The sequence below is a fragment of the Labrus mixtus genome, chromosome 22, assembly GCF_963584025.1.
Source record: "Labrus mixtus chromosome 22, fLabMix1.1, whole genome shotgun sequence".
Lineage (NCBI taxonomy): Eukaryota > Metazoa > Chordata > Actinopteri > Labriformes > Labridae > Labrus > Labrus mixtus.
This window is the reverse complement of record NC_083633.1, coordinates 16,809,982-16,823,342: the sequence shown is the minus strand read 5'-3', so window position 1 is coordinate 16,823,342 and position 13,361 is coordinate 16,809,982. Positions and strand designations below refer to the sequence as shown.

Sequence of the window (13,361 nt, the reverse complement as noted above, 5' to 3'; positions counted from 1 at the left end):
TAGTTTTGTCTTCAGTGTTTTCTGTTTTTATTTTGTCATTTATTATCCTCGTGTATCTCTGTGTTTTGTTAGAATCTTGAGTTCTGTGTGTCTTTAGTGTTTCATGATTTATTTTGTAGTTGTCCTCAGTGTTTCTGGTCTTGATTGTCCTCACCTGTGTCTTGTTAGTCTCACCTGTGTCTTGTTAGTCTCACCTGTGTCTGATTACCCCTGTCTAGTGAGTCTCTGTGTTTCTTCCCTTCTGTGTCAGTTCATTGTCGTATGTCGTATGTTGTATGTCAGTTTACTCGTTTTCTCCTGTTGGATTTTGAAGTAAGATTTTGTTTGCCTTTTTGTTTCAATAAATATTTGTATTTTTTCATTCTGCACTCGGGTCCAGTTCCATGTAGCTTGGCTTCGTAAGATGTGACGGAGGGTAGATTCCTCCCGGAGCTGAAGGCTATGCAAACTTTTTTTGGGGGGGTCACGGACTTGTAGTTAGCTGCGGGCTGTCGTTCCCTGCGGTCCAAACTTTAAGCTAGCACTTACCAAAACAGAGTCCGTGCTAGTCCTGCTGCCAGCTTTATAGTTTATAGCTTAGGGCGGTTCACTTTTCACCACCAGAGGCCAAAACTACTTCAAATTGTCTTTGTTTGCTTGTTTCTAACTTGAATGTTTTGCTTTCGCAACGCTAAATCTGAACTTCACGTTTGAGCGCCAGAAGTCAGCGAATAAGTTTGCGTCTGTGCGTCATTACGTCAGAGGGACGTGGACTCTGAACTAAAAAGAGTTCTCAAATTTATGTTCTTTTTAAGGGCATTACAACATGAATTTTCAAAAAAGAAAGGAAAAAAATATATATGCAGAATAAATACAGCATTATAGATTACACACTGACTAGTAAACTCCAAGGACCATGGGCGGTTCTAGGCAGGGGCCAACAGGGGCCAGTGCCCCTGTAACACTGAGCTTGGTCCCCCCTGTGGTCACCCCTCCAAAATGAAGAACCCCCCTAATGCTTACACAGTATTTGACTCAACAGCCAGACTCACAGTCTAGCATTAAATACTGTTACTGAAACAAATATAAATCATGGTATTTAATGATGTGTGCTATTATTTGGCATAATATTTATATATATTTTTTTTTTTTAAAGTGATCATCTTTGTCTATTTTTCATCTGGGTTTAATGTTCCCCTCTGACAAATCAACTGGCCCCAGTTTGGCCCCTTCAGTAAAAGTGGTCTAGAACCGCCACTGCCAAGGAGTCCAAGATTCAGCTTTTGAGAAGACCTTAACTCACTGATGATAAAACTGTTGTGATGAGAAGCTCCTCTACAATCCTACTGTGTGACGTTAATCAAGTTATCATCGCTGGGGCTAAACGCAGAGGTTGTAAAAGGGCACAACTGGTGCTCCGAGTGGGCAGAAAGAAAGAGTCTGCACGCTGTCACCTCGAAGTTGTGCAACACATTTATCAAGAAGCTAGAGCCACAGTGAGCTGACTCCATTTTTCTCCGTCTATTTGTTCTTTGGAGCATAAAAATAGCAACACAGACAGGAAAATGCTTTCTGGTCAGTTACAGCTTTAATCTAGCATTAAACATGATGAAGTGTGACAAAGAACTTTACCACTAAAACGAATATATTAAATGTAAAATTCACTGAGAAGTTTCCTCATTAGCGTTTTAATAGAATCAAATGGCACTGGGCATAATGTGGAAAGCAGCACGGTACAAATGACTTGAATTAGCTGTTAAATTAAATATAAAGAAAACGATTCTGTCTGCAAGTGTGAAACTGACTGTACAGCGAAACCTCATAACTAGAAACATAAATTGTAAAGTTATTGCTCTGCCTATTAACTCCATAATATGCTTAGCAATTGGCATCTGGTTTGCAATTAACATAAATATATTTCTGAACTTTAACCACTAGATGGCGTCCTATGCTCAAACCTCTCTGTGAAGCAGAAGCTAAGAGTAACATGATAGATTTTTTTATAGTATGATCAGGCCACAGTTTGGACAACCAATAATTATTTAATTAATTTTGAGTAAAAAAATAAATGAAATAAAATAAAGTCAGCTTGTTTCTAACTGAATTGCTTTTTGTTTGTGTTTTCGTATTTCCTCTTCATATTTTTAATAGTTTAATTTATGATGGAGCGATTAAATTGGTAGAGTTGATGCTTTCTTATATAATACTGTAAGACACATTATATTGTGCTAAACTATAGAGATAATAAATTATGAATTGTTGGTTAGTTTTTCGTTTTCTTTGACTTATACAAATATATTTCGAGCTCTGGAGAGGAAGAAAACACAAAAAGGAATATGCATATAATTGTATATTACGTTTTTTCGTCCTTCCTTGTTTCATTGCCTTCCCTGTAATATTTTCCTCCCTTAGTTTGGATCCATCGACTCGGACTGGGAATGAGTAAGATGTTCGAGCCGGTGAGTTGAGGGTTAATGAGCCTGCGCTGCCTCTGAGGCTCCGCCCCCTTTGGATGACTCATCACAATAGGAAGGAGGAAGTGCTCCTCTCAAAGACTACTGAGACAGCTGTCACAAGACAGGGCTGTTGTTGTCAGGTATGTTTGGCTCTAACTTTTCTGACTGTTATCAATATAAATATAAAGTATTCTTAAACTCATTTAAATGTATTTATCTTCAAATAGACGACATTTAAAGTGGATACAAACATGGCCTTTCTCTGTGCTGGGTCAGTGTCTGCACCTTTCGCCTACTTTCGCTTTAACAGTAAAACAGTAGTGCTGGAGTTAGTTAGTTTTGCTGTACCTGTGGTTGAAACCTGTAAAACAACTTGCATAAAAACTACACCCAAAATGCGCAATACAAAGTAATACACCCTTAATAACCCACCCTAAATACCCAGGTTAAAAAGAAAAACGTATTAATACTGTATTTACATCATTTGTTTATTATTTGCATACACGATAACAGAGGCTTTAATTAAAGTTACATTTTAACCCCACAGGATAACTCACCGATATTTGATTTTGGTTTGACCAAGAAATGTTTCACACAGAGGAAGATGTAGATGTTTAAACTGCAAGCTGTCTGATTATGTAATGAACTATTGACAAAATGATATCTTAAACAAACAAACAAACAGGTGTATTTCAGTCACTTTAAAGAAAGATCCACTGAAATTGGAGAAAGTTGAAATAAAAAAGTACTTACTCAGACTGTTAATGCAGTTGTGATGTTTAGTAGAGAAAACCATATCATGCAATATTACAGAATGATTAGTAGGGATACATTGAATATATAATCAAGGTGTCACTGATTGCACATCTCCCTACGTCAATACTGTCCATTTACAACTCTGTTTTTGCACATTTACATTTAATCTTTCATATTTTAGACTAGTAATGCTAAGTTAAATCCTGGTTGTATATATTCCCATTCTTATTTTTGATATTTTTACGGCTTATTTACTTTGTATTTAATATTATATTGTGTTTAGATTTACTCATATTGTGTGTTTGGACAACCTGCTGCTGTAACGCCACAATTTCCCAGTTTGGGATCAATAAATAATTCTAGTCTAGTCTAGTCTAGTCTAGTCTAGTCTATTCTATTCTATAATGTTAAGTATCAATTGTTGATTTGTGTCGTTCAGGATGGCGGGCATGCGCTCACTCCCAGAGGTGGATCTCTCCTGTCCCATCTGCTGCGACATCTTCCGAGAGCCGGTGGTCCTCAAGTGCAGCCACAGCTTCTGCTCGCCCTGCCTGCAGCAGTACTGGACGCGCGGGCGGAGCCGGGACTGCCCCCTGTGCAGAAACCAGTCCGTGGACGACCCCGTGCCCAGCCTGACCCTGAAGAACCTGTGCGAGGCGTACGTCCAGGAGAGCGAGGGGGCGGAGGAAACGGGGGGAGAACTGTACTGCGAACCGGGGGAGATGTGTTCTCTCCACGGGGAGAGGCTCAAGCTTTTCTGCCTGACGGACAAGGAGCCAATCTGTGTGGTTTGTCACACCTCGAGGAGGCACAAACAGCATGATTGCTGCCCTGTCAGCGAGGCGGTTGTAGATGTTAAGGTAAACACTGGATTTTTTCTAATATTACACTGTATGTATAACATGATAGTTTGCCTGCAGCCTGTTTATTGGTAAGGGGGGTTAAATATTGGCTGTTTCCAACTATGCATAGAAACGGTCTGACATCTCTTGATTACAGACTGTTGTTAGGAAAAAAAAAACTGGGGGCGCAGATGGCCTAGCGGTTAGGTCACGCCCCATGTACAGCAGCAATAGTCCTCAAAGTGGCCAGCCTGGGTTCAAGTCCGACCTGTGGCTCCTGTCCCGCATGTCATTCCCCACGCTCGATTTCCTGCTCTATCCGCCGTCCTGTCAAAATAAAAGCAAAAGCCCTAAAATACATTTTTTCAAATAAAATAAAAAGAACAAACTGTGTCTATGAATAGCGGACGGTTTCTAGGGACATGAGTCTGATTAAAGAGTCTGGAGAAGGAACTGTGATCATACCAGTCTGCAGAGAGAAGTGTGTTTAATTAGACATTGTGTTGGAGCTATTTAGGTTAGAATTAGTTTTTGTATGTAGTTTACTAATATTTGGGTGGTGTTGTTAATTTAATTATTCTACACATTTTCTTTATTTAGAATAGATATTTGGGTAATATTTTCTTTTGCTAGTTATTTGTTTAGTAAATTTAGTTTCGCATTAGTATTTTTGTTAGGTATTTGGGTAACACTGTGGGCACCTGAGGTTATTTAGGTAAGAGGCAGGTAGAGGACCAGCATGCACCTGGGTGGGCCTATTGTTTTTTAACAGAGCAAGAGAGGCAGCAGGATCCACGATTTTCTTTGTTCTTTTGTTTGCCTTCTTCAAATAAACCACCAAAACACCGCAGCTCTTGCATGGGACATTGGATTTCTTTCGCCTGCTTACATCACATCCCCCACGGTGCATCAGTGGTGATTTGATTATTTTTGATATTAGTTTATTTAGATTTTTTTTTTTGTTTTTGGACAAATAGCCACGACACGTTGGTCAGTTTCCTGTGGGACAAAGAGAAATGAGACGATAACAGCGGAGAAAAAGAGGTTAGAAATCGCAAAAAACAGTGAGAAATAGCTGATTTTATGAAGGCTACAGTCAGAGTTAACCTTTACTATGGAAAAAAAAACATGTCCCACATTAGGATGCTCACCTGCCTTTGATTACACCTTCCTCTACTTGTACCTTCAACTGTGATAATAAGGAATTACAACAAGGAACACACATATATTGAATACACAAAAAAAAGGCCCTAACACAGACTTCAAATTGAATTTCTTTTTTATCATCTGCTCAGGAGAAAATAAAGTCAGCCCTCAGCTCTTTGCAAGAAAAGAAGGATGCTTTCGACCAAATGAAGAAAAACTACGAGGACACAGTGGCGTACATCCAGGTGAAGTATAACGCTGCATTCACAAAGTAAAGAATGTGAACACAGGCTGATTCTTTGTGATATCTACAACACAATGATGATGTCACGCTCATCGGTGACACCTTGTTTGGTTTTCAGGTCCAGGCTCAGTTCGTGCAGAGGCTTACCCACGAGGAGTTCGAGAAGCTTCACATGTTCCTGCGAGCCGAGGAGGAGGCCAGGATGGAGGCGCTGAGGGGGGAGGAAGAGCAGAAGAGTCGAGTGATGATGCAGAAGATCGAAGAAATCACCGGACAGATAACATCCGTCACCGAGTCGATCCGACTTCTGGAGGAGGATCTCGCTTTGGAGGGCATATCTGTACTTCAAGTACGTTTCCAAAGATTGCACAAATATTTAAAGATCTTTTTGGGGATTCTTGTGTGAATTTTTCTTTTTTTCTCTCTCTCTCTTTTCAGAAATGCAAGAGGACTTTGGCAAGGTGAAACAACAATTAGCTCTTCAACTTTTATTTTCTGTGCTTTCATAACAAGATGTTTACATTTTTTTTTTTAACTCTGTTTCCTTAAAGAGCAAACTGCCCAGTCGAAGACCCCGTCATGGCTACAGAATCGCTCATAGATGTGGCCAAGTATCTGGGTTCTCTGGGATTCCATGTTTGGGTGAAGATGCAAACAATTGTGAAATACAGTGAGTAAATGATCTAGTTTTAAAATTCAGATCATCGTGAGGTTTATTCCTCTAACTGTCCGATGAATTCCCCCCTCACTGTGAGGTGAATACAAGATGTGGATGCAGAATGAGATACAGTCAGAGTAGAGACAGCTGACAGTCTGCCATGTTCTCGTCAGGCCCGGTGACCCTGGATCCCAACACGGCTGCCCCGTGGCTCGTCCTGTCAGACGACCTCACCAGCGTCTGTGACAGTGAGGAGAAGCAGAAGCTGCCCGACAACCCGGAGAGGTTCCACCCGGACACGGCCGTCCTGGGCCGCGAGGGCTTCACGTCGGGGAAACACGCCTGGGACGTCAGCGTGGGAGACAACACCGCGTGGGTCGTCGGCGTGGCCAAAGAATCGGTCGTGAAGAAAGAGAAAGTGTCTTCGGTGTTAAAAAACGGATACCTGTGTGTGTACTACTACCACAAAATGCATTTTGCCGGCACCTCTCCGTTGACGAGACTTGCCCTGAAGAAGAACCCGCAGAAGATCAGGGTGCTGCTGGACTGTGACAAGGGCAGGGTGTCTTTCTACGACCCCCAAGACAACACGCACATCTACACCTTCAAGAACGGCCTCACTGAGAAAGTTTTTCCGTACTTCTGGGTGGGTTGTCAGCAGTGTCCGTTGAGAGTGGAACCACTGGAGGTTTCTGTCAAAGCTGTTGGGTATTGTTGAAATTCCAGTTTTCTTCAGCAGAAAGGGGAGATAGGCAGGCGCTCAGAATCTGAAATCAAATCGCATCATTTTAACATTAACGTCTTTTTCCGACATCCTTCAACCTTTCTCCAGTTAAAAACACAACAAACAAATCTTTGTCTGTTCAATTTGTAGTCCTGGAGAGCTCACTTCAGTTTAACCTCTGCACTTTGAAAACACTTTAAAAGGTCTTTATTGTCTAAACTGTTTGTGGAAAAAAAAAACACCATCTCAATCATAATGAGGTTTTTTTTAAAGTGCATTATAGCCTGAGAATATCCTGAATAAATATTGGTTTCGTTTTGATGATTCAAACATTAATATATTTTATGTTATGTGCATGACAGTAGCTAAACATGGTTTGTTTTTAATTTCCATAATGTGTTGAGCTCATTGGATTTATGGCTCAAATTATGCTTTATGTGCAATTTCTGGTGATGTCACCGAGTGCTAATTTAACGAATAAACGATTTTCAAACATTAAAATGTGCTGCGTAAACATTAAAGTTTGAACACCTCTATAAGCCCCTCCCACTTGACCTTCATCGTGCAGTGTGTCACTTCTTTCACCGACCTGCCAGCTTTTAGTTCATTTCTTTCAACAAACTGTGAGTATAACTTCTCTTTTCTTCACTTTTTGTGTCAAATTGTTTCACATACTTCTGCTTAATAAACGCCTCAGGCCTCAGCAGGTGTTAGTAAGGTTTCAGACGGTAAAATTAGCTTTATATTAATTAGCCTTCAATTTTATTTATTAGCGTGTTACAACCGCAGAGCTAATGGTGCATGTAGCTACACACTAGCTCAGCAAGTCTGTTAAACACACACCTTTATAGGTGAGTTGTTCGGTAAAATTTGTGCTGGTAAAAAATTAAATAAATAGTTATATTAATGACAATTGATAGAGATTAATTTAGACACATTTTCCAGGAAGTTAATGTTAAGTATTTGTATTCTAAATAACAGAATTGCATTAAGCTAATAAAATGTGATGTATGGTACTTTGGTTATCAAAGTCAAAGTCAACTTTATTGTCAGTTTCAAAATATGCCAGACATACAGTGGAATCGAAATTGCGTTTGTCTCCGTCCCACGGTGCAATACAATCAAAATAAGGTAAAATAGATCAAATAAAATGAGGTAAAATAAGATAAATAATATTTACAGTAATAAATTCTAAATTGTGCAAAAGGTGCAAAACAAAATGGTAAATAAAATAAAATGAAATGGTAAATAAAATAAAATAAAATGGTAAATAAAATGGTAAGTAAAATAAAATAAAATGGTAAATAAAATAAAATGAAATGAAATGGTAAATAAAATAAAATAAGATGGTCAATAAAATAAAATAAAAATTTTAAGATAAAGTAAACTTGTGGAAAATGTGCAATGTGCAGTAAACTGAGTGTACTTTTGAATAGATAGCTTCAGAGTTATTAGTCCAGAGTTCTTGGTGGCAAAAGGGAGGGGGTTTCAATTATATTCATAATACCCCAAGCTAATGTACTATGTCCTATTTACTGTCTTAACCCCTGTGCCCTCCTCAAATTTACTACCCTCCGGAATAATTAATTACTTAAATTAAAAAACACAATAATAAACCCATATAATAAATAGTAGGGGGGTGGGGCTTTGGTGGTGAATAGAGTCTTGGATATGTCAAAGATTAGCAACAAAATTGATTTGATTGCATTAGTATTTTTTATGGCGTGCCAGATACTCCCTCTGGACACCTTTATGACCAAAAATGCCTCATTGACTTAAATTAAAACCACATTTTTTAATCTCACTGCCATTACAGTATAAAACCATGCATTCTGTTATGTATTTGTTTGCATAGTTGAGACTTACCTCGTTGTTTTTTTTAGGCTCATTGACTGAAAAAAAACAAATGTTCTCAGTGATTTACAGGAGATCCAAGATGCCTTTTGTTGCATCCTCCAGAGGGCGTAAGAGAAAGGTGGAAAAAGATGCATTACCTTCAGAGACCTCGTCCAAATCTCACAAAGTCACCTTACTGAGCCCGTCTCTCCTCCTGCTGGAAATCCCTGCTGACACCAACTGTAGTCTCCCAGTGTGGGACGCCATGAGATCCCAGCAGGTTGACGTCGCCTGGACCTCCAACCCTTACAGCGTCAGTGTTCATTTGACCCCTCTGACCTCCACACAGGGGAAGACGACAGCTCCCAGTGAAAGTGAAAGCGAAAGCAGCGAGGCAACTTCTTCCAGCCTCGTTCAGCCGCACATGGTCATCCAGTCCATCGGTCAACAGCACAGCGCCACCCAGAACACGTCCTGCATCGTGCTCACTTTCCCCCAAAACAGCACCCAAACACAACCAAGCCGCTCAGGGCAAACACAGATGACCCCTGCAATCCAAAACACCTCCCTCATCATCCCTCTTCCACTCATCATCACCCAACCGCCTGTCACTCAGCCAAGCACCCCTACAAAGAAAGAGGTCAAACCAGCCGTCCACACCCCGACGGCTACCCCCACCAAGCCAAAATTCCCGTCAGGTGTACCTGTCCCGTCTCCTTTCCACACCAAGTCCTGCTCCGGCGCGCTGATCTGCGACTACTTCCTGCTGAATCTGTGCCACGCGGGTAAAAAGTGTAAGAGGCACCACACTCCTTACCCGTTTCACTGGCAGCTGTGGGCCGTGCGCGGCCACCAATGGATCGACCTCCCCGCTCGCTCTCAGCTTCTAATGGAGAGGTCTTACTGTGATGTCAATCAAGAGGTCGTTTTCATCAAAGACGGGTGAGTAAGAGGGCTGGACAGGAGTCAAATATATTATAATGGATGTCTTTTTTTCAGAGCAGTTCATACAATTTACAGTGGGACTATTTTCAGTGCAGATATAAATAAAGTGTAACAAATCAAATAAAAAAGTAAACAAACAAATGACTGCTTTTGGGGTTTGTTTTAAATCTAGGCGTGTTTGTCAGAATGTTGAGGGGATAAATAGTTGCCCGATCTGGTAGACAGTTGTCTTCACACCCTTGTGTCATCACGGCCATATAAACTTGGTATTTATTGATTTTTTATCCTCCCTTCAGGAATGCCCGCAACACTCTGAACTTTGATGCGATGGATGTGGACGATCAGACGAAGTATAGCCGGATCAGACGACTCACCAACTCTGACAATCCGCTCAGGAACCCGTATTTTCCCAACCAATGGAAAATCTACTGGTGGAACAATCTCAGCTGGGACGAGTACGAGAAGGTGAATGTTGACTTTATTTACTGATTTTGTTTTGATGTCCCTAATGCGTGGCACATTTAAAGACCATCCATCTGCCTTTCACTGTTGCACCTTTTGTTGTCGTTTTATTCCTGTCCATTTTTCCATTGTGTTTTTATTATATCAACCTGAGTCCCTCTGTCTTTAATTATTTTCTTGTATTTTTTTTCTGCCCGTCCTCTACTCTCTTTCATTTCATTGGTTCATGTTGTCGTAGAGTATCTCCGCCCTGCTGCTCAACAGCATGAGTAAAAAAGAACCCGAGTTTTCCTTCAACATCGGCGCTCAGCAGTACAAAGTGGACTTCACCACTATGACCCAGACCAACGTCACCACGGGTTTCCAGAGAGACGTCCGCTGCAGACCCGTCTACCGCTCCCCGGAGTCCATGCGACCTTACCTGCAGTGAGTATTCTGGATCTCTTGTGTGTCTTAACAATCACATGGTCCAGTTCCTCTTCATTACTGTTTTTTCTTTCAGGACTGGAATCCAGACTGAACCCTCAGGGGCTAACTTCAGCGTTAACCCTCTGGAGGAGTTCACCTCCTGGTATCCTCCTGTGTGGTCTCTGGTTGTGGGGCAGGACTACAGCCTAGTGGACGTACCCATGGGCTCACAGGTTTACCAGACGGTCCAAAACCTCTTCTATGAGAGCCTGCCTGAGTCCAAAGTGGACGTCATCCAAATCCAGCAGGTCCAGAACCAACTCCACTGGGATAAGTACCAGAGGTCAGGCTTCTGTTCTAGACTCTTATATATATAAAACTTGCTGGGTTTGACAAAGACGATCCTGAGTATCTAAAGCAACCATTCGACTACATTGGAAAAACTTGGGAAGTGTAGTTTATTTAGATTAGATCCGACATACACCAAATGTGGATTACACAATCCCAATTATTTTTTCAACCAAGCGTCATGGGAAACAGCTTTAATTATAAATCTGCAGGACTGAGGAACCTGTTCCAAGAATTTTTCTATAAGGTGATGAGTAGTTGCAGAATGACAGAAAACAGGTAACAATACTGATAATACTTTAACGTCTTATATCTACAAAGTTCTTTGCATAGACCACCTTGAAGCAACAGCTGTATTTTGTTGATAAATGGATACATTTTTTTATTCTCTGCATTGATAATACGTTTGTCCCTCCCCTGCTGTGCAAATTTGAAAATGGTTTTATGTAAGGGGAAGGAGAAATGTATCCTAAAACACAGGCTACACTTTGATTTTTATGTTCCAAACAGGCACAAGGCGTACATGCAGAAGCATCACGCCAAGCAGAAGGAACCTCTGGAGCGACATCTCTTCCACGGCACGACCAAAGAAGCCGCGGAGGAGATCTGCCACAACAACTTCGACCCACGCGTGGCCGGGGTTAACGGAGCGTCCTACGGTTACGGCTCCTACTTCGCTACCAGCGCCTCGTTCTCCAACACCTTTTCAGCCAAGGTGGGGCCGAGCGAGGTCCGCCACATGTTCCTCGCCAAAGTCCTGGTTGGAAAGGTGAGCATCGGAAGGAATAACTACCGCAGGCCGCCTCCGCTCAGCTCCAAGGGGAAGCAGTACTGTCTCTACGACAGCTGCGTGGACAACATGGACCATCCCACCATGTTTGTAGTTTTTGACAGCTGTCAGTGCTATCCATACTACCTCATCAAATACAAAGAGCTGCCCAGGGAAATAGATGTTTGTTGAAATCAAATAAGAGCAGCACTGTTAGCAGAGTTCATTAGCTTGATGCTAATTGTTTGGATTTAAAGCTGCTGTTATAAAATCTTCAAATTAAATGTTATCAATAGTAGATGATATTCACTGAAGTTCTGTTCAGCAATGAAGACATGCAACCATGTAGTTCAAATATAAGAAGCACTTTATTAATTACAATTTCTTTGTTTTGGTAATTCAGATGTTTTATATTGATGGAATTAAGTACGGTTTGTTTTTCTGTCAAATCTGTTGTGTTTATGAAAATAAACTTTTCACTTGATACATGAATCTCTGTTTGACCTCCTGTGATATAATCTCCATTTGTAAAAAAAAAAAAAGAAAAATACAGCTTTATACATAATTTTCCAAATGTCTCGCTGTAATGTGTCCCAAAGTGAAAGCATAAGAATTCAAATTCAATCAATCTCTTCATTGCACCAAACAAATGACAAAAATTGTTTTCATAAATTCCTGGCACACTTAATTCAAACACGTTGCAACAACAGTTTCCCTTCACATGAACCAGGTACATGAATCTGTGTGTTTACATGTTATGGACGAGTCAAAGCACGACACAACTCTGAAGGGCATGATTTGTTTGTAAAAAGGCTCTGATTTAAAGTGAGGAGTTGTGATTTAATTTCTAGGCTGTGTGGTAATAATGATCCTTAACATGTTTTCTCCACAGAGGTCATGATTCAAACAGTGGACAAAACATGAAGGACATTTAATAATGATGTAAAGTATTTTGGATTGTTTTCCCTTAAGTTTCCCTCTATATGAAGGGAGTAGATACAGAAGAGAAGAGACACAGGAAGTTCTATCTTGTAGGTGTTGAAATAAGACTTAAATGTGGTTAGTACAAATTTAGCACCAACTGCATCTCCACTCTAAATGCCACATGTCTGGAGTCTGCGCTGACGGGAGATTTCTTGTAGTTTCTTCTGATAGAAACCGACCCGGGTGACTCCTGTGCTGCCAAAATAAAAGCTGTGTGTAGAGTATTCATCCTTAACTTAAATTACATTGCTGGGAATTACATTTTTTGTGAAAACAAAACAACACTAAAAGGCATCAAATAAAAGGGTGTCACCTGGTATTATGTACAGTATGTATATTCTTTCTTTTTTTTAAATTGTGCAATTGTGCATTGATGTTTTCTTTTTCCACGATAACCAACGTGTTTCCATGAAGAAAAATCACAGTCACAAGATACAGATGATACTTATTCACAAAAGAAAAGGAAAAAAAACAGAAGAAATACGGTTTGTAAGACAGAGCTTGTTCACCTTCCACACGATGTTAACAGGAGGGATGAAACATGAAAATTAAAGTGTAGCATCAGAGCAGACGGTTTAACAATTCAGACACATTTAAAGATGTAAACAGGAGAGGAACTCTGAAGGACAATGAACAGTATGTACAGTAGTTTAAAATATGGTTTTATGGATGTGAAAAAAAAAGAATAAAACTTAAATTTGCTGTCTCTTGTTAATAACTAATTCTGAGTTTTGGCCTGAGGGTGGCGCCAGATTACAGGCAACAAATAATGGATGTTCCAATAAGAGACATACCAGCTGCTAG

At 40.5% G+C, this 13,361-nt stretch overlaps 2 protein-coding genes across 2 annotated transcripts; both read left to right on the top strand.

The window, feature by feature from the left end:
* Positions 1-3,630: 3,630 nt before the first annotated feature.
* LOC132956404 (E3 ubiquitin-protein ligase TRIM35-like) lies at positions 3,631-7,365 on the top strand. The gene is made up of 6 exons (XM_061029834.1): positions 3,631-4,051; positions 5,329-5,424; positions 5,542-5,772; positions 5,862-5,884; positions 5,975-6,093; positions 6,255-7,365. Exons 1-6 carry the CDS (start codon positions 3,632-3,634, stop codon positions 6,797-6,799), a joined length of 1,434 nt encoding a protein of 477 aa, XP_060885817.1. The 5' UTR covers position 3,631; the 3' UTR covers positions 6,800-7,365.
* Positions 7,366-8,686: 1,321 nt separating this feature from the next.
* Positions 8,687-12,064, top strand: LOC132956538 (protein mono-ADP-ribosyltransferase TIPARP-like). Its single transcript, XM_061030042.1, has 5 exons — positions 8,687-9,583; positions 9,883-10,051; positions 10,287-10,474; positions 10,551-10,799; positions 11,315-12,064. Exons 1-5 carry the CDS (start codon positions 8,712-8,714, stop codon positions 11,763-11,765), a joined length of 1,929 nt encoding a protein of 642 aa, XP_060886025.1. The 5' UTR covers positions 8,687-8,711; the 3' UTR covers positions 11,766-12,064.
* Positions 12,065-13,361: the final 1,297 nt, after the last annotated feature.

Excerpts from the sequence above, each read along its gene's own strand:
- LOC132956404 (XM_061029834.1), top strand. The coding sequence starts at position 3,632 with ATGGCGGGCATGCGCTCACTCCCAGAGGTGGATCTCTCCTGTCCCATC. Across the intron at positions 5,425-5,541 it reads ACACAGTGGCGTACATCCAG|GTCCAGGCTCAGTTCGTGCA; the intron begins GTGAAGTATAAC and ends TTTGGTTTTCAG. Across the intron at positions 6,094-6,254 it reads GCAAACAATTGTGAAATACA|GCCCGGTGACCCTGGATCCC; the intron begins GTGAGTAAATGA and ends TGTTCTCGTCAG.
- LOC132956538 (XM_061030042.1), top strand. The coding sequence starts at position 8,712 with ATGTTCTCAGTGATTTACAGGAGATCCAAGATGCCTTTTGTTGCATCC. Across the intron at positions 9,584-9,882 it reads GTCGTTTTCATCAAAGACGG|GAATGCCCGCAACACTCTGA; the intron begins GTGAGTAAGAGG and ends TCCTCCCTTCAG. Across the intron at positions 10,475-10,550 it reads TCCATGCGACCTTACCTGCA|GACTGGAATCCAGACTGAAC; the intron begins GTGAGTATTCTG and ends TTTTTCTTTCAG.